Genomic DNA, 20,906 nt, shown 5'->3' with positions numbered 1-20,906 from the left:
CGTTAGCCCAATAACCCAATATCAATAAACCAATAGTGTTTTTTTGGGTTCGGTTTATTGGTTAAATCGGTTTTTGCACACCCCTACCTTTCTCTCTTTCTCACTTTATACAAACAGATATTATACAATTGATTCTTTTGTATATGTATATCGAAATAACCAGCTTCTTTTGTATATATGTATAGCGAAATAGTCATAGCAAACATAAAGTTTGTTATGGAGTGCAATTATGCAAACTATAGTTATATCATACAAATATGATTTTTGTGTTTGTTATATGTGAAAGTTGTCTACCTTAAATAAGGATCCTGAAATGGGCTATCTTAATGCCTACTGTATTTGGGCCTGTACAGATAGAATGTGGACCCTAGAATTTATAAGCCCAGTAGTTTGTCACCTATTTGTAAGACCTAGGCCCGAGCCCAACGATTCTCTTACATTACACCAAACCCATTTTCGGTTCTGTGCAATTTTTACTGTGTGGGCCTGTACAGATACATTCTGGACTCTTCCATTTATAAGCCCAGTAGTTTGTAAATAAGATCTGGACCGAGCCCAATGTTTCTCTTACACCATAGCCCATTTTCAAACTCTACATTTCAATTTTCAAGGTGGGATATTCTTGCACAACTTTCACTTCACTTCAAAATACATCGTGAAAATTTCATATATGACATATATTAGACTAATATTTTCAAGTTATAGCAATAGAATTAAACTTTTAAGTTGTAACAATAAAAAATTTCAGGTTGTAACAGTTTCTTTAAAAAAAAGATTTTTTAAAAATAATTGTCAAAATTTGTTTTGAAAAAAAAAAAAAGATAAAAAAATAAAATAATTCATTTCTGAAAAAAAAAAAAGGTAAAAAAACGGAAATAAGTGTGTTAATTAAATTTGAATTGATTGAAGATAATTACTAATTAGCATAAATTAAGGAAATTCAAACTAATTGAGAATATTTAGTTTCCTTATTTCACTCTAATTTGTTAAAATTAATTAAAAATTCTGATTTCATCCATTTTCTTCCACGTTTCTCTCTCTTCGATTTTTTTCCAGAAATCTTGTCACTCTCATCTAATTCATATTCGTTTTTATTCAATAATCTTTATTTTCTGGACGTCTTCTTATTAGTATTAATAAACACATGGTGGTAGATGGGATCCTTCAGGTTAGTGTTCTTTGTGATTTTTTATTTGTATTGTAATACAAACCAAACGTTCAAAAAAATTATGAATATTGATTCTGGAAATAAAAATATTCAGATTTTGTTTGTGAATAATAGTTTTAATTATGGCGTTTTTGGTATGAATATTCACGTTTGAAATTACATAAATTTGTTTAAAATTGGTATAGATTTTTATTTGAACATTCATCTTTTTGTATATTTCTGGTTAAAAAATTACATAAAATTTATTTGAATTTGGTATATTGGTTATACGATGTTAGTACGATTTTAGAATTATATTTGAATGAATTTCGTATACTATTTGTCTAATAAATGACAACTAATAGGTAAACGTGGTATTATTTTGGTATTATAGTGGCATGATTCTGCTGTGATAAAGTGACGATTTATGTCATGAAATAGGTATGAAAAATGTGCATAATAATTATATGAGATTTGTATACTGATTTCAAATTTTTTGTTGTGTATAATAATTTGAATTATGGTGTTTTTTTAAAAATGTATAATGTTATATTTTGGTATGAACATTGAATTTGTTCATTATTTGTCTGACGCATTTTTTTTTGGTATATTTTTGGTTTAAAAAATAGATATTTTTTTCTTTGGAATTTGTATGCTTATACTACCAAGCATGTATGACAATCGATAATGTTTTGGTACGATTTTTGGTTTGATTGAATTTTTTTTTTTGGCATTATATTGTAATGAATTTTGAGAATAATAATGTAATGAATTTGATATATTGTTTATTAAAGAAATGACAATTAATATTTCTAAGTTGAAATTGTTTTGGTATTCTGGTGGCATGATCCTAGTATGAATAATTGATAACTTTTGAAATGAAATAAGTAAGAAATGTGTGAATAAGAATTGTATGAAATTTGTATACTGATATAACATATGTGTTTTTACTTTTGTATTTTGTAATAACATATGAAATTGTTTTAAAATAACATATGTATTTTTACTTTTGTATGAATTTTGTAAGCATAAAAATGGTACTCCCTCCGTCCCTATTTACTTGTCCATATTTCCTTTTTTAGTTGTCCCTATTTAGTTGTCCATTTTGACAAATCAAGAAAGGACAACAAATTTTTTCCTATTATACCCTTATTTACACTTCTTGAAAATTGTAAAAGTGTATGTTGTTTCCCTCCAATTTATTTCACTTGAATTCAAATAAGTGGTTGTAATTTTGAAGTGAAAAGTTGTCATAAGGGTAAAATTGTAACTTCACTGTGCTAATCATTGTTGCCTTAATCTGTGTGCCATTTCTAAAGTGGACAACTAAAAAGGGACGGAGGGAGTATGAAATTTGTATATTGATATAACATATGTATAAAAGCTATTTGTACTTTTGTATGATACAATATTGACAGAATAATTTATGATGAATCAAAAACCTATGCAATTCAAAAAGTGTCGGAGCAGAAATTATTGTCGTCTGGTTCAAAAAGAACTGTAGGGAGACCACAACTTGTAAATGGTTTGCTGATGTGAAATTCAAGATGCCTAAGATTACGTGTAGTACATGTCGTCGGGAGGAACACAATAGGAAGACATGTTCAAATTACCCTTCTGAGAAAAAAGACATAATTTATTTTTATTTTTATTTGGTTGTTTTATTGTGGCAAGCTCATGTTTTGATTTATTTTGTCTTTTAAGTTAATGAATTATAATTTCAGATATTTATTATGTGTATTAGTTAATCATTTGTGTATTTAGTGTTTTTCAAATGTATACTCAAAAAATAGGTAATGTTTGTATGCGATTGATATTGACTGGAAAAATTAAGTTAAATCTTAGTATGAAATTGGTATACATTTGATATCCAACTGACGTCCCAGTGGTAAAATTGAAAAACAACAACATGTAATTGAGATTTCAACTGAAATAGCCAACGTAAAACTAGTTAATATTGTATTCAATTTGTATATGTTTAGTATTGAATTGATATCCCATTGAAAAATTGAACAATCAACATGTGGTTGAGATTTCAATCAAATTAGACAACCTAAACAAGTTAATGTTTTATCCAATTTATATACACTTGGTATGCAACTGAAATTTTAGAACAAAGATAAAAAATAAAAATGTATAAAATTAGTATCCAATGGGTATAAATCCAGGAAGAATAAATCTGGTTGTAAAACAATGTATATTATATATTGTTGTCAGAAATTGTAGCAAAAGAAATATATATCAGCCAAAAATCAAAACATGTAATTAAAAGTCTAAACTGCAATAATTAATACAAGTTCTATATTTTCCTCTCTCTTCAATTTATATTTCGTATTCAAGTGTGATTTTGTTTTATCATATTTAAGCTAAAACTTAAGAAATCCTTATTAAAGATTTTATGATCTCATATTATCTATATATATCAACAAATTTCATAATTAAATATACTTATTTCACCAACAAAACAATATTTTAGATATAGAAAAACACACCAAAAAACAAGTTCAAAACTTAAGTAAAACGGGTTTTTTTCTCAAGAAATCAAGTTTTAGATTAATTAAAATAGAAAATGAAATCAAATTTTCAAAATATAGAATTCTTAATTCTAAAAAAATCAGATTAAAAAAAACAATATCAATTTTTTTTTTTTAAATAATCAAGAAAAGCAAAAAAAAATAGATTAAAGAGAGAGAAAATTACATGTTAAAATATACGGTGATAAATTATTTTCGAAAAAAAACAATTAAAGGCCCCAATAGTCATTAATAAATAAAAATTTTTTGAATAAGTTAAAAAATCCCTTAAAAGGTGTAATAGATAATTACAAATTGATTCTCTCTCATTAATATTATTTCTCTCACCTATTAATTATATAAAAGGAACTACAATCAATATAATTAAATAATTAATAATATAAAAATATAAAAAGATTAATCATTTAATAAAGTAAATTTTAATTGATTTTTAAATAAAGTTAAATTCAATTGATATGTTATAACCCGTAATAAAACTGTTATAAGTAAGAATTTTTTAAGAGTAGGTTTAAAACTCGTAATATTATCTCTTAAATGTGTATATGGTGTGATTTTTTCATACATCAATAGATATCCGGATTCATAGGGAAGGGATGTATCCGAGAGGGGATAGGATAACCGGATACATAGGGGAGGGATGTATGCAAGAGGGGATAGGGATGTATCAACAAGAGAAAATGATATATTCGAGAGGGATTTTTTGATTTTTTTTTAAATGATAAGGGGAATTTTAGAGATTATAATAAAATAAGAGGTGTATTTATGTAATTTTTTCTAAATAAAAAGACAATGGAACAGCAAAATAGAACGAGATTGTGTACGTTACCTATAAAAAGTAATTTTTCTACCATTTCGGAAGGAAACCTTCCTCTAAATTCTAATGATCATAAAGATATATTTTCCTTTCAATTCACGTGACACATTTTTCTTTTAGTCTATTTAAAAGAATATCTATCTTTCTAAAATTGAAAATAATCTAATTTTTAAATTTTAATAAAATAATCCATATCCCACGTATATATAAATATAAATAATAAAGACTATATAGAGTATAAAGTTTTTTTAAAAAAAAATTAAAATTTTATATCAAAGTTAAAGGTGTTATAGAAGAGATGGAGTTGGAAGAAAAAGATATGCCAAGTGTAAATGGTGTCCTATATTTATGCCAAGTAACCCGTGTGTCGGTTTTATCAGCTTACTATTCACGCAGCATTCTCTCGAAACTTCAAACTTTTTCCGCCAACTTTTTTGTTTTTTTATTCAATTTTTTAAGTATTGAAAATTGGAGTTCCATTTTTTTTTAAAAAACACTGATAAGTCTACCTCTCTTACAACCTGACCTCCCAGTTTCCTGTCCACAGTTTGATGGAATTTTGTATTTTTCAAGTTCTGACCAAAATAATAATTAAAAAAAATAGAATATTTTTTTTATCACAACTATGGTTAACTAATCATGTTTTATGTCAGACATTCTAATTCCTAATTTATTTTTTAAAATTATAATTCTTTTAATAATAATTTAAGTCAATATATAACAATCACAATTACTATATTTATAGTCAAAAGTCAAATGTTTAATATTTTCTTAGTTTCATATTATTTGATCCAATATTGATCGGATATAATCATTAAAAATGTTTTTATTATGGTAAATTATACGAAAATTTGACTGCTAGCTCAAAATAGTACTTCTTATATCTTAATTTATGAGACACATTTTAGATTTCAAGATTCAAACAAGTCTAATTTTGACAGTAAATTTTTCATGTATTTTTTAGATATTTTGAATTGTCAATTATTATGACTTATAATACTTTTACGTAGTTTACAAGTATATAAATTTCATTTTTAAAAATTTGAAGTTCACTTTTACTTGTCACTTATTTTTAAAATAGTCATTTTTAACATATCAATAAAAATAATTTTTTTTCCATGTTTTATCCTTAACATTAAATACTTATTCTTCCAATTATTTTTTAAAACCTACTACTCCCTCCATCCATTTTTAATTGTCATTGTTTCCTTTTTTAGAGTCAAACGATAAAAACTTTGACTAACATTTTATGATGTGTTTTTTCATCATATTGATATGCAAAAAAATGCAATTTATAGTTTTTTTCGTATTGTTTTTGAATATCAATATTTTTTTTTGTTTAAACTATTGAATTAATGTAATACTTAATTTTAACTTTAAAAATTAATCAAATTAACTTTTGAAAAGCAAAATGGATGTTTAATGGAATAGTTTGATAAAATATCTACGTCAATAATTATTATTATGACAAGTCAAACCGTTAGAAATAGAAATGAAGGGATGAAAATCCAAAATACACTGCATATTTCGGTCTCCGGTCACCAAGCCAGTTTATATTTAAACCCTTTCACCACTCACAACTCCACTACAGTGTTCTACAAAATCCTGCAACTACTCAGTCACATCCTTCTTCCTCTCAGTTCACACACAAAAAAATCATCATGGGTATTTTGATTCTCTTTCATTTTTATTTTTCCTGTTTTTGTTAACATGAATCTCTCTTTTTTCGATTATTAACTTCCATCAATTTTTGCTTGTTTCCTATTCTCACAGCTAAGGTTAAGATTGGAATTAACGGTGAGAATCTGTTCAAACTTCAAATTCAAGTGAATTTTATCTAGCTTTGTTTGCTTGGTACTATGTTCTATAGATTTGAAATCTTGTTTTGCATGAAGGATTTGGAAGAATTGGCCGATTGGTCGCTCGGGTTGCTCTCCAAAGAGATGATGTTGAACTTGTCGCTGTTAACGACCCCTTCATCTCTGTTGATTACATGGTACATGCCCCTAGAGAACGAAATTTTGAATGGGTTTATTTAATTGATGATTTTTTTTTGATAATTTAGTTGTTGGGTTTGATTTGTCGGTGTTGCAGACATATATGTTTAAGTATGATAGTGTACACGGCCAGTGGAAGCATCATGAGCTTAAGGTTAAGGATGAGAAAACCCTTCTCTTTGGTGAGAAGGCTGTTACTGTTTTTGGCTTTAGGTAATGTTTATCTCTTTAACATTATATACAAATTGGGTCGATTTCAGTTCCTGATTGTTAACCTTCTTCGTATATTTGAAGGAACCCAGAGGAGATTCCATGGGCACAGACTGGAGCTGATTACATTGTGGAGTCCACGGGTGTTTTCACCGATAAGGACAAAGCTGCTGCTCATTTGAAGGTTTGTGATTATGAAGAAATAGATCTGTGTTCTTAACTCATCTTCCTTGTTTTGGATTGTAAGGAAAAGTTCCACAAATTTGTGTGTTCTGTTTGTATGATCATCAAGTTTTGCGTTAATGTGTATGTATACATAATCACTCTGTATTAATGAATTCATGTTTGATGTGTATCTGTTATTGTATATACTGATAACAACATTACAAATTATGCACTCTTTAAGTGATGCTAATTTATGTTCATATTTTATTTGGTGATCGGAGGATTTATACTTGAGTTTTGGTGAGCACACTAGTATATACTCCATTTCAATTTGTTGTTCTCTAAGACCACCGTTTCAATTTGTTTGTTCTCTAAGATCTCCGCTTCAATTTGTTTGTCCTCTAAGACCACACGATTAAAAAGCATTTTGGTACATTCTACCTATTTTTACTATATGATCACAAGGTTCAAAAGTCTTCTTAAACTCTGTGGCAAGTTAAAAATGGATAAATAAATTGAAATAGAGGGAGTATGATTTATAAGTATTTTCTTGCCAAAGACATTGAGTTTTTGTAGAATGTTTCCTCTGAAGTCTTGATGCAACTAAATCGATTTAAATTTAGAAAAGAGAATCAAATAAAGCATATCTCATTGTTGATTTATATTAAGGACTCTAATATTAAACTTGGTATCTTTATGTTTCTGTTAATGCCATGGGAGTTGGATTAATTGACTATTTTCCTTTCTGGCCTTGCCTCTAGTTATTATTTCAGTGATTCAAGAGAGCTAATATCTGCTCGATTTTTGTCAATCATCAGGGTGGTGCCAAGAAAGTTATCATTTCTGCTCCTAGCAAGGATGCTCCTATGTTTGTCGTTGGTGTCAATGAGAAGGAATACAAGCCAGAGCTCAACATTGTTTCAAACGCTAGCTGTACCACAAATTGCCTTGCTCCCTTGGCCAAGGTTCTCCTATTCCACCCACCCGATCCTTCAAATTAACTATTGTGTCATTTCATAACGTGGAATGCAAGAATGAAATATCATCTCACTTTATTATGTAAGTCTGCAGGTTATAAATGACAGATTTGGAATTGTTGAGGGTCTCATGACCACAGTCCACTCCATCACAGGTAAGTGTCTCTCTTGCTTCTACTTTTAAATAGATATAATTCATTTTTAGCTTTCTCACTCGGTTTGGCTACTGCCGTAATATTTCAGCCACTCAGAAGACTGTTGATGGACCATCAGCCAAGGATTGGAGAGGTGGAAGAGCTGCTTCGTTCAACATTATTCCTAGCAGTACTGGAGCGGCCAAGGCTGTTGGGAAAGTGCTACCAGCATTGAATGGAAAGTTAACTGGAATGGCTTTCCGAGTCCCAACTGTTGATGTGTCCGTGGTTGACCTCACAGTGAAGTTGGAAAAAGAAGCTAGTTATGATGAAATCAAAGCTGCCATCAAGTAAGCTTGTGCTTTTTACATGATTTTTCTCAAGTGCATTAGAATGTGCATCATTTTCCCTTTTACCTAAAGAATGTATATCACATATCTATAGCGTCTAGTAATGATGTTTGCATTCTTCCACATTTTTTTTCCTGGAGATTAGTGTTCACATGGCTCCCGCTAACTTGCACTGTTTTATTTTCTTAAGGGAGGAATCTGAAGGAAAATTGAAGGGAATTCTAGGTTACACTGAAGATGATGTGGTTTCTACGGACTTCGTGGGAGACAATAGGTGAGTTTGGGACATTGAACTGTTTTATGATTAATTCCTGTCTATTTCGTGGTTCATGAGCTCCTTTGAAGTTCTTGCTTGAACCTTATTTGTGCTGATCCACTTTGTCTTGCTCGAACCTTGTCTGTGCTGATCCATTTTTATCGTGCTCGACTAATCAAGACTCTGTATTTCTGAATGGAAATAATTTGCAGATCAAGCATATTTGATGCCAAGGCTGGAATTGCTTTGAGCAAGAATTTTGTCAAGCTTGTTGCATGGTACGACAACGAATGGGGTTACAGGTAAAAAACATGAAATATTTAGTGTACATTTCTTTCATCAGTTCAGTTCACTGGATGCTCTGCACGACTGCCCTGCGTAGGAGTATTATATGATTTGTGGCTTCCTGCTAATAGTAATACTTGTTGGAATTGCAGCACACGAGTGGTGGACTTGATTATTCACATGTCATCAGTTCAGTAAATGTGGCAGTTCACTCGTTGGTGGCGCTGCTGGTGATGATCCTGTTCTTCGTCGTTAGATAAAATAGTTTAGAATAAAGTGTTCTCTCGGACCACAAATGCGCAGATGTTTGATGTGATTTAGGGGCTATACTCTTGTTTAGGTGTTCAACTGGATTGTAAACCTCTTCACATTCCGAGAATGAGTCTTTAGTGACTCTGGTATATGTGTTTCTCTTGTTTTGTTCTGTTATGAATGTATAATAACTTTGAACCTTGTTTAGTAATCTTGCTTCCCTGTTTTGATACCATCCTGTCATGCTTAATCAACAGGTCCCAAGTATAAGATGCAATTCAGGTGCCCATGCCAACCTTGGAAAGCTGTAGGGTCAATAGGTGAATTCTTCCTCTGCTTAGGGTTATCTGTTCTTTTCGGAACATGGTTTCCCTTTCTTCCGGAAGTGAGGGGAGTCCGTGTCTGTGTTTCCAGTTTCTCTTACTAATAATAATAAATGCAGTGAATGGGAGGGAGGGAATATTGCAGGTTTCATGTGAATTTGGTTTAGCTGGTTTTTGGGATCACAAGAATGTCAATAAGTTTGATGATTGTTAGTTGAGAGCATAGGTGCTTTTAACAACAACTAGTAGAAAAGTAGTAGCGTGGTAGGTATGCCTGTTTGGATGGCTTATTTTAAGCCTGTTTTGGAGTGTTTGGATAAAATAAAAAAGTACTTATAAGTACCTGTTTTTAAGTTAAAATAACAAAAATAAGTCGAAAGCTAGAAGTTAGAATTTCTTACTGCCAATCCAAATCCAAACAGGCAGCCCATTTGGATGCCAAAAACAGGTGAATGAACTCTCTTTTTACCTTTTTCATTCGTGATACTAATTACTACCAATTGTTATCACGCGTATCTGTCCCGGCAGTTGGTGTTACTTTGTTGAATCCAATAACCTCTTCCTCTTTAGGCTAAAAGACTTCAGCTACCAGTCTTCCTAATACGCTTTCATTTAGCTGGTTTTCCTTCTTGTGGCAGGACTTAAATACTCCCACTATTTGTCCATTTGAATTTCGAATTTGAAAGTGGAGAATACGATATTTCTATTGGACCAGAATCAGTAGAAAAAGACAAGAAATCTCTTAAATAATTTTTCACATGTAGCTGAATCCATTTCAATTTCAAATTTTAAAAATGACAAACATTTATTTTTCCTGTTGGACCAATAATTGTTCTTAGTACTCTAATTTCAAGTGGCCTTTGTCATATAAAATTGCTTTACCACCAAATGATTACTGTCTTCGTTCAAACTATATACTCCTGACACGAAGTTTAAGAAAATAAAAAAGACTTTTAAATCTTGTGGTCCTAAATTAAAGTTATGCCAAATGTACAAAATTACCCTTGAATCTTGTGGCCTTAAATATGTCACGTGGAAAGTTGAAATTAAAATGTTATCAAAAAAAGAAAGAGATTATTCTTTTTTAAACAAATTAAAAAAAAAGAAATCATTATTTTTTAAACGGAGAGAGTAATATTTTTTGGTCAAACCTCTATATTAATTGGTCAAACATCACAATCGCATCTTAGAAATGATGCTGAAAAAATGTGGGAGAATAGTGTGAGATTAAATCGTAAGGATGACTAAGTTGGTGCAGATAGTCACTAATTTCCCTTCCAAAGAAATATTGTTGATTGTTGGTTGCATTATTGTGATATAAAAAATAATTGTGACACAGTATTTTAATGTGGACTAATAAGTCATTAAACTCTTCCATTTTCAAATTTTCTACAATTTCGAAACCTCCGCCAAATCGTTTCTTCATTCTTCCGAATCATATAAATGCACTGTCTCTCTCTCTGAGCTGTTTCATCAATACTCCATTTAACGCCATTCTCCAGAAAACCCTCTATAGGATAACACTCCACTATTAAACAATTCATATTTTATACCAAAATCAATTTTGAATGGTTCTTCACTGATGGCGTCATCGGCGTTCAAATCGACGACTCGGAGAACTACCTTAGGAGGAGGTCCCGCGGGAGCCGATGACTCCTCCGGTAGCTCTGGTAACAAAGCTCATCGCCGTTCTAGGAGTCTCAGCCGAGTTTCCCACGGGCCGCGGCGCTATGAGGAGCCTGTACAGGCTGACTTAGGCTACAATGCTGCTCCGCGTGGGAAGTTTGTTAATACGACTAGAGGATCGGGAGTTCCTGAAATCAGCCTTGATGATCTGGCGATAGAGTTCTTTTCTCAAGAGGAGGACAGAGAAAATAGTGACCGTGGCCGGTCAGAAAGGCGTGCGTCGGGGATTGGACATTGGGCGAGTGAAACAGCGTCGTCGAGGAGGCGTGGTAGGTCAGTTTCGAGACAGGGTTTGAAGACTTCTGCTGCTGATCGGAAAAGCGTTGCTGCTGATCGTTCCCGGAGTAACCTAGCTAAGTCAGATGCCAGTTCGAGGAGAAGGAGGTCGGTTTCTGTTGTTCGATATCAGATTAGTGATTCGGAGGTGAAACTTCTCTATCCTTTCCTTCTTTTTGTTTGACTAGGGAGTAGAACTGGAGCATATCTTTATAATTGTAGGAGTTGACTGGTTCAAGCAATTTCTGTGCACTGAGGTAGCTGATTAGGGTAGAAGGTTAGTAATTAGTTGAGCTTTGTCTTGCTTTATGACGGGATAGGGCTTGGTGGTAGGCTGGTAGTTTAGAGCACTGTGTTTGGCGTAATATTAGCTTTATTCATGTAGTTTATCATCTATTGTGTACTATGTTTTGAGTGGTCCCATTATGTTGTCAATGTAACTGCTCCTTGCATGTATGCTTTGCACTGCTTTCCGACTAGTTTTCATGTATTTTTCATTGTTTTTCCTTTCCATTACTGCTTTGATTTGCTTCACTTGAGCCGAGATTCTTTCGGAAATACCCTCTCGACCTCCATGAGGTAGGAGTACGGTCTGCTTACACTCTACCCTCCCCACTCCCCACTTTTGTGGGATTTCATTGGGTATGTTCTTTAACTTGACTACTGAACTTTGCTTGATATAATCTTTGGGAATGAACATTTTAATGGAATTCTCCAAAGCGACTACTAAACTTGGAGCATTTCAACTTTGGAAACTATCTGTATGGATATCTTTCACTTTTCTTCCCTTCATTTTAGTTTGTGTGTGTGGGTAGGTGGGGGAGCGGAGGAAGGGATGAAATTGAATTTAGCTCCAATGGACTATGCAGTACACAGATCTTCTTTTACTGATCAAAAGAAAGAAAATGTAATACAAATCTGTAAACACAAAATATATGAAACCTAATTGGCCATGACATCAGAAAGTAGATATCTTTTTTGGTTGTTAATTCCAAGCAGAAGGGTCCTTTTTCACCAAAACTACTTTGATTGTTTACATTCTACCGGTAAGACTAAAATTAATGTCATTCGTGTACATCTAATGATAAAGATAGCCTTTGCGAATTCATTATGTATAACACATAAGTTGCCTTGTATCTTGAAAGAGAAACCATGCATGAAATCCTATGACAAGAAACTAACAAATGGAAGTTTAAGTGTTCATAAGAACTAAAACAAAAAAATCAGTTTGAGGCATGCCTTCATTTACTATGTCTATATTTGTACATTATACCCTACTTTATGGGAAAATTTCTTCAAAGGTAATGGTTACGCCCATTAATTTGTTATTTTGTTTTATCTCAAAATCTCAGATGTGTACATAACTGAGTAAGTTGAAAATTTGTGAGGGTAATGTTTACTTCCAGAAACTTTGAACTTTTCATAACTTTAGTTGAGAAGTTGGAATTCCAAGTGCTTTGGAAGGTAGAAATAGCTAAAACAAAAGAATAAATGCTTGACTTCTAGAAATACATTGCCCATGGGCCTTGTGGTGCATCACCCTAATGGTATTCTGTTACCTTAAGAATTGTTCTTGTTGGTTACTGGGTTCCTAGTAGAGACAAAAAAAGTTGGGAGAATACTGTTAGTCTGTTAAGTTTTGGTGAACTGCATTATCCGTTACATGTGCCGGTGGATCAGTCAACATGTACTCAAGCTGATTTGGCTATTACTGTCATAAGACAAGTGTTTTCCTCCTGCCCTGACTATAGTGTTGTTTGTTCTGATGTTAGTGCTGTCGGGTGGATTATCAGTGACTCGGCATTTGGGTCAGTCTTTTACCCAAAAGAATTAGTGGGAGGTTTCAGTTGGTTTAAGTGTTGAAATTGGTTTGCAATTATATACACGATTGCTGAGAGTTATACCAATCCAATTGGACCAGAAGAGAATAAGGTGAAACTATATGTGGTGTGTAACATTCCCAGTCTTTTAGTCTTATACCGCAGAATTATAACAATTTTTTGAGGCTTTAAGAATTGCACTAATTGATGATGTCGTCCTCCTTAAATAATTTCTGTTCTAACTGTTCAATGTTCGAGGACAAGCTGACTCTGACATAATTAATTCTCCGAAAAATCTCACCTCAATTTAAATGTCCTAGTTCTTTTTTATCAATAAAAGGTATTTATCTCTGAACATTGATGGGGCATACCACAATATGATATGGTAATTTCAATACTGATTGTGAAAACACACTAGAGGGACATACCATCTTATGACACATCTACATGTTATATGGGTGTATGTCCGGAAAACCTTGGGTTGTTTAAATATTCATTATCTATGAGTTCTTAAGATCACTGTCTAAAAAGAAGAAATAAGAGAAAGATATAGGTATGAGCAAATAAATGTGCAGTGGAGGCACTTTTTTGATCAAGAATTTTCTTTATTGTATGGCAGAGTGATCCAGATCATTATCGAAATTCCAACAGCCAAGTTGACATCAAGAAGAGTCAGAGCAGCAAAATTAGTGACTTTCCGTCATCAATGAAGCCAACAGCTGTAAATAATCCAAAATTAAGGAGGTCTTTTAGCCAAAAAGACATGTCTCTGTTACATGATGGCTACTCTGTAAGTCGACAATTTTAATATTCTTCTCTTTGAATTGTTGGGAACTTATTGGGTTAATGTATCATTTCTCACAAAAAAATTGCAGTTGCTCTTGCCCTTTGTTCTTATTATTTTCTGCTTTTTGTGTGTCTCTACATGCCTTCTTGCAATGTTACTAATTTATGCACTTCTTCATTCATATTAGAGTCACTCTTCTGCCTTGACTGACGATGACACAAAGGATGCTCTTATCTGTAAAAATGGCATCGAGAAAACCATTCGAGCAGTTTATGCACAGAAAAAGGTTTACTTCGTTTATCTGTCAAAGTAGCATGCACTGACTTTTCCCTATGTCTTATCAATTGTCTTTTTCTGAAATATATTATTGTTCTTCAGGGTGAGCATCCAAATGGGGATGTGAATGGTGAACTGTACGAAGCAATGAGAAAAGAACTCAGGCATGCTGTTGAAGAAATCAAAACTGAACTTGAACAAGTGTGTGATTTATTTTTTCCATCAAATAAGAAAATTACTTCTCCCAGAGTTTATGTCTTGCTTACTATTTCATGTTGACTAATGCAGACCATGGGGAAGAAAACTACTGGCTCCAAGTCAGGTCATGTGGCCAGAAAGAGTTATGCGACAAAATTGGAGCAGGTAAGTTTTCTCCATGCTTTCATTTTCCTGTTTTCCACACATGGTGTCGAGATCTTCTTTGGCAATTACTATGTTATGCTGTCTTTTTTCCAGTCTAATATTTTTGTCTCTTTTGGCACACTGATTCTGGTTCTTCTTTGGCAATCACTATCTTATGTGATTGTAATCCTCAGAAAATGAATGTCTTAACTTTCTTTAATATTAAAGTCAGAAGTGTATGCAATATCTGCTTGATGAAATTATGCAGGAAGACCAAAGAGGTAGGGATCGGCGGATTGTCAAAGAACTTCCTGATACAAAAAGTTCTGCTGCTGGGCAGAAACAACCACGTAGAAAGGTCTCTCCCTTTTTTGGTTGAACGATCAATTTCCGACTTTCTTGATTATCTGTTATTCACCTCTGTAGTAGTTTCCTTTATTACTAGTTTTTTTTGCAAATTTCCAGAGAAGCAATGATAGAAACAGGACATCAACACAATTGAATGATGAGGCAGAGAAGTTTTTTGTGGATTTCATTGCAAATATAGAAGATACAGATTTTTCTTCATTTGATGGAGAAAGAAGTGATGCAAGTTCCACATTAGGAGGAATAGCTAAGCCAAGGGACAGTATTACTTATGGGGAAGCAGTTAATCAAAGTCCAGCAGGAGCTAATTGTCATCCTGTTGGAACTGACGGGGTTATCTTCCCCTGGTTGCAGTGGGAGACAAGCAATGATGGTTCTTTCACTCCCATAAAAGAAGTGGAAACTCCTGTTAGTACGAAACCGCCAATATGTGATGCAAGACAGGTAAAGTGATACTTTGTTTTCCTCCTAATAGAATTAAATTCTGCATGCTTGTTTTGTGACGTATAAAAAGTTAGTTGCTGCTTTAAGGATAATATACTAGCAAGTTGCGCTCTTGATTGGATAACGTCCTTCATGATACTTGTTAGGTTTAGCTAAAGTTTCCAGATGATTGGATACTTTTTAGGAATTACATAATTTCGTTAATTGGTCAAACTAGGAGGTATGTTGGCTCACTCTGGGCCGTAAGTACCTATCATTTCGCCTATTTGGATTTTATCTTGCTTCCACTTCTTCATAGAGAAGACCTTGGAAATCTCTCCATACTAAAATGCTAGACAAAAAACAATTTCCTTTACTAAATTGCTTGAGGTGCTTTCCATGCCGTGCCATTTGTTTTGCATTTACACATTCACTTTAGTAGTGTGCTAGCCATATAATTTGTACTTCTCTCTAGTAGTAAATCTCATTCTCTTCCCAAACATCTATTGTAACTTGGCCCCAACTTTCCTTCTTGTAGGACTTCACCTCCCCTCAGAATGACGATAGTTATTCCATGAGCAGCCATGGGAGTTGGAGCCCAGCTATTCAGCAGAGCCAACAGAAGAGTAGAACAAGCTATACGATTGAAGATGGTGGAAACATATCAGGAGAACTTGAAAGTTGCCAAAGTTCAGGATTTGATATGGCTGAATACAACAAACTTAAACGAAGTGAAGAGCTGTTGTTTGAAAGGTATCGAGAACGGAATAGAATTAGTTCAGGTGGTCTTTTACTTTGTGGTCATTTTCGCTAGTTACATTATATTTTGCTGAAACTCATTTGCAGCTAGTAAAGTACATAAGTTAAGTTATTTAGGAGTAGCAAAAAATTATCATGTAGTGAGTCTTGGAAGTTGGACTTTACTTCATTTTGGATTTTGGTTTGTTAATGGTTCGGTCATATTTGCCCTCATAGTTATATTTTGTTCAAATATACCCCTTACCCTAACGGAGACAAAGTATAAGGATACATTTACACTCTTAGATATCGTTTTTCAGTATTTGTTTTCATCACGTATGCATCTGTAGCATCACTGACAACACCAAATAGCCATCTTTCAGCCAAGCGAGCCTCTTTTCTGCTGATACTTGATATTCATAAACATGTGTATCTACAAATGGAAGCTTATTTAAATAAGCTCCAAATATCAATCATTTTTTTCACTGTGGTTTGATACTAATACAGCAATAAAACTAATATAGTTAGCTAGACATTTAAAATATCGTCTGTCTGACAAATACTAAAAATCTTACATTCAAGAAAAGAACTTGTAACCCTTGGCTTGCAGTATGATCTGCCTCAAGGCACCAATGGGAGCTAAAACCATCAGAAGAATACCAAGTATGATGCATATCTGGGTTAAAAAAAAAACACGAAAACAATTAGAAATAGTATTAGCAATACAACCAAGAAAGTACACCAATTTCTCGAAGATGTTTGCAAGTTTTTGTAACATACGTACCCAATTTGTGAACCAAGACAACCCAAATCTTTTAGGTTTACATATGATTAGCCATATGATACAAGGAAGCTGCAACAACGGAGAAAAAGGCATGTCAATATTTGGTTCTGTAGCTCGTTACAAATACTATTTTAGCTAGTATAACACGCGATCTTTGACTTACAAAGTAGGTAGTAGGAGCAAATGCAAATCCTCCGAAGAAACCAAGCAACCCACCAAAGAATGGGAATGATATTGCAAGGAACATTGTTAGGGCTGCGCCAACACACAAAATAAGAAAGAAAAAAAAACATAAGTTATGTCTTTAGAACATATTAATCAACATAAAAATAGTGGAATATATAATGGTGACATACCAACATAACCAGTCCGAACAATTACTCGTAATGTTTTAGTTGGATTAAAGTTTCTTTGTTTCACCAAGTAAGATTCGATCAAGTCAAACACACCCATAGCAAACACCTAAAAAGAAAATCAAGCAAATAACTATAATGTATCAGTCTATCAGATCATTGAATTTCGAATGCTGAATGATTTTAAAAGTTTAAACCTGATAGCTTCCAATAACATGAACGACGACGAAGGCATTAGCCATGATAATAAGCCAAGCAGGTTTTTGTAGGGATATCAAGATGTTGTCCTCCACACTATTTCCAAAAACTCTGTAGCCAACAAAAGCTACAGGAAAGTAACATATAGCAACGACAATGTACGCGATAATGACTCCTTTCCACATAGGTTTCTTGGATGGTTTTTCAGGAGTTGAAGGCATTGTAGCCTGAATTTCCAAGACAACATTGTGGCCAGCAAATGCAAAAGCAATATCCCCTAAAGCACTTAAGGAACCAAATACTCTTCCTGTACTAGTTGAAGCCCTTGGACTATAATCAACCTCTGGAGATATTCCTTTGTGTACTGATGCTCCCCAGCCTATGGTTGAATAGCTACACAATGAAAAATAATAATTAATCTTACTCATTACCACGAGGTAGTGGGTAGGCACACTCTACCCTCCACAGACCCCACTTTGTGGGATTTCAAAGGGTATGTTGTTGTTTTGCATTGAGAAGTATTGATTTTAGTAATTATATTATTTGTTATTGATGGTCTACAGTTTCTCTACTTTCACAAGAGAAGGTAGGGGTAGTTGATGTTATTTTAAATTATTTCTTGAATAAATTATACACGTATGATAAGATAAATAAAACTAGACAATCAAATTAAAACGGAGGAAGACGTACCTGAGAGACATGACAGCAGCAAGGAATGAGATTAAAGTGATGGAGTTGAAATTGGGACAAAAAGAAAGGAAAAAATGAACACAACCAAACATCAAGATGAAATAGCTAGTCTTCAAAGGGTGGCAATTAGGACAACCAGTCTCATAAATCTTCTGTAGGGATTTGCCACCAGTGACCATATAAACTATATTAACTCCAACTTCAACTAATAATTGTTGAGGAACCACAATCCATAGCCCAAGTTTTTCTCCAAATGCCTCTTGCCCCAATTCATGATATCTGTCAAATCTTTTACCTGGTACCATCTCATGCATTTGCACCATTTGCCATAAAGTGTACAATGTTATCACCCATGCTAATACCATTACTGTGACTCCAACACCCCTGTTATGTTAAATAACATGTCAAAAAAATATTGATATACAGTTGAAAGAAAAGAATAATTTTGATCAGGAATTCAAAAATGTGACTTGGAACATTATAACTCATTCAATAACGTCACTTAAATTGAAAAAATAAAAAAAGAGGTGTAACATATATACCCGGAACAAACACCCTATTTGCATTTGCATTTTGACCTCAGAGAACAAACACTTTGATTACATTTTGACCTCAAGAAACAAATACCCTATTTACATTTTTACCTCATGAACAAACACCCTAGTGACATTTTAGGGAACAAACAATCTATCTTTTTTCAACACATGGAACGAACACCCTAAATGCGTTTTGACCCTAGTGTGGACAAAAAAAATAATTATTTAAATTAAACCACTTTGTTTCTTTTTGTACAAGATTTATTATTGTCTAACTCATTTCTTTTTTCCTATATCCTCATTCATAGGTCCAAAATCTACATAAAAAAGACTTTACTTAATTTATATAAAATCTAAGAAGGTGGTCAAAGTACAAGTATCAAAACAATCATATTCACTTTTATTTGTCAGGTACACATAACGTAACACTAACAGATACGTACCAACCTAATTGGGACATTGCATAGGGGAGCCCAAGAACACCGGCACCAACCATAGCGGTAACATTATGAAAAGCGGAATAGTACCACTTTGCATTTCTCGATGAAGTGATGGGTAGCCAATCGTTTATAATACTTTCCTTACTTGATTCTATCTTCTTCTTCACCATTTCTGTCATACTAATTAATTGATCTAACAAATCTTCTACTTACGTAGTAATTTTGTTTTCTTTGTGGGAAGAGCAAGAGCGTGTGAAAATTAAAAGGAAAAAAGAGTGTGTTTCTTTTTAATTAGAATTCTAATTGAATTATCATTTGCATGACCTTTTTGTGTTTCTGGTTTATTGATATTTAAAATATATTGAACTGTTTGTGTTCTATCCAAACTCTGCCACTTTTAATTATATGCATCCGATTAAACATATAAATCTGCTCATAAGTCATAATAGTAGTAGTAATATTCTTGCCTACAAATAGTTGCTTCACGCAAATAACTACAATTAGAATTAACTAAGTACTTGACACATTGAATGGAAAATATATATTTAAATAAAAATAAAAAAATCAGTAATTTTCTATATGTATATTATTTAACTCAAAATTTTGAGTTCTATATCGAACAATTTACTTAATATGGACTAAAGAGAGTATATCATGATTCATGAAAAAAAACTTGAGTTATTAAGAGGTTAATTTTTTTTATAACTTGTGGCGTCCGAGTCAACTTGCATGCATCTCAATAAGATTCATGTCACTCACTTCTCAACAACAACGAATTTCACTAGAATAAATAATATTTCATTTGTTTTATATTAGCTGATCACTTTTCTTTTTACATGCATATTAAGAAATCATAAATAAAAATAATTTTGCTAGTTCACCCCTTAAAAAACTTCTAAGGAATTTTACAAACTAACGTGAATACTTTCAAAAATAATTAATTGCAAGAGTAATATAGGAAAAAATCAATTAATGTTTTCTTGATTTAGTAAGATGGAGAACTACTCCATCTGTCCAACAATAGCTGTCTACTATTGATTTGACATTCTCTTTAATAAACAATAAATAATAGGACTAATATTACTATTTTATCCTTTGACATTATTAAATTTAATGCTTTGAGAATTGTGTTAGATGACAAATAGTATTTAATAGCAAGGGTAAAATAGATACAAAATATAAATTATCTTTTGATTTTCTGAATTGAACAAGTATTGTTGGACAACAATTTTTAATATAGTGAACAACTATTATTAGACGGAGATAATAATATGGTACAATTATTTTTACTGAAATGATTTACTAATATAAAAGGAAAAAGTAATATTTTGTTTTTATTAACATTTAGCTAGATATATGTCCCTTCCCTTTTCTATCATTTCTTTCCGACTTAAAATGCAAAATGCAATCTTAAATCTAATTATTTTCCAATAGGTTCAACAAAATCATACTCATAATTATAGCGTCTAAATTTGCGTTGTATAATACCCTACAATATCACCTTAAAATTTTGATCAATTTAAATTTGCATGGGAGAAAGAAAAGGTGAAATCAATTTTTTAGAAAAATGCTAAATAAAGTGTATTAGTAATGTTTGTATTAATTTTATATAGATTATTTCTCATGCATTATTTAGTTTGGTGTATTAAAAATAACATGTATTGCGTTAAAATATTTATTTATAAACATACCCTTCACAATTATAATGGAAAAGATATAAAAAAAAACTTTTGAGGAATAATGCAGT

The 20,906-nt window shown here is 32.5% G+C and overlaps 3 protein-coding genes across 3 annotated transcripts; 2 read left to right on the top strand and 1 right to left on the bottom strand.

Moving 5' to 3' along the window:
• The first annotated feature begins 6,039 nt into the window (after positions 1-6,039).
• On the top strand, positions 6,040-9,353 carry LOC125857583 (glyceraldehyde-3-phosphate dehydrogenase, cytosolic-like). Its single transcript, XM_049537195.1, has 11 exons — positions 6,040-6,160; positions 6,269-6,292; positions 6,391-6,491; positions 6,590-6,705; positions 6,787-6,886; positions 7,686-7,832; positions 7,939-7,999; positions 8,088-8,328; positions 8,519-8,602; positions 8,797-8,886; positions 9,022-9,353. The coding sequence occupies exons 1-11, from the start codon at positions 6,157-6,159 to the stop codon at positions 9,065-9,067; spliced, it is 1,014 nt and encodes a 337-aa protein (XP_049393152.1). The 5' UTR covers positions 6,040-6,156; the 3' UTR covers positions 9,068-9,353.
• A 1,496-nt stretch (positions 9,354-10,849) lies between these two features.
• Positions 10,850-16,455, top strand: LOC125857576 (uncharacterized). Its single transcript, XM_049537186.1, has 8 exons — positions 10,850-11,554; positions 13,846-14,016; positions 14,201-14,299; positions 14,392-14,490; positions 14,578-14,652; positions 14,900-14,989; positions 15,097-15,441; positions 15,959-16,455. The coding sequence occupies exons 1-8, from the start codon at positions 11,027-11,029 to the stop codon at positions 16,232-16,234; spliced, it is 1,683 nt and encodes a 560-aa protein (XP_049393143.1). The 5' UTR covers positions 10,850-11,026; the 3' UTR covers positions 16,235-16,455.
• Positions 16,456-16,639: 184 nt separating this feature from the next.
• LOC125857581 (lysine histidine transporter 2-like) lies at positions 16,640-19,426 on the bottom strand. The gene is made up of 7 exons (XM_049537192.1): positions 19,163-19,426; positions 18,184-18,567; positions 17,493-17,886; positions 17,299-17,404; positions 17,106-17,197; positions 16,943-17,011; positions 16,640-16,834 (listed from the first exon to the last, which is right to left on the bottom strand). Exons 1-7 carry the CDS (start codon positions 19,336-19,338, stop codon positions 16,736-16,738), a joined length of 1,320 nt encoding a protein of 439 aa, XP_049393149.1. The 5' UTR covers positions 19,339-19,426; the 3' UTR covers positions 16,640-16,735.
• Positions 19,427-20,906: the final 1,480 nt, after the last annotated feature.

The sequence above is a fragment of the Solanum stenotomum genome, chromosome 3, assembly GCF_019186545.1.
Source record: "Solanum stenotomum isolate F172 chromosome 3, ASM1918654v1, whole genome shotgun sequence".
Classification (NCBI taxonomy): Eukaryota; Viridiplantae; Streptophyta; class Magnoliopsida; order Solanales; family Solanaceae; genus Solanum; species Solanum stenotomum.
This window is presented reverse-complemented; position numbering and strand designations above follow the sequence as displayed.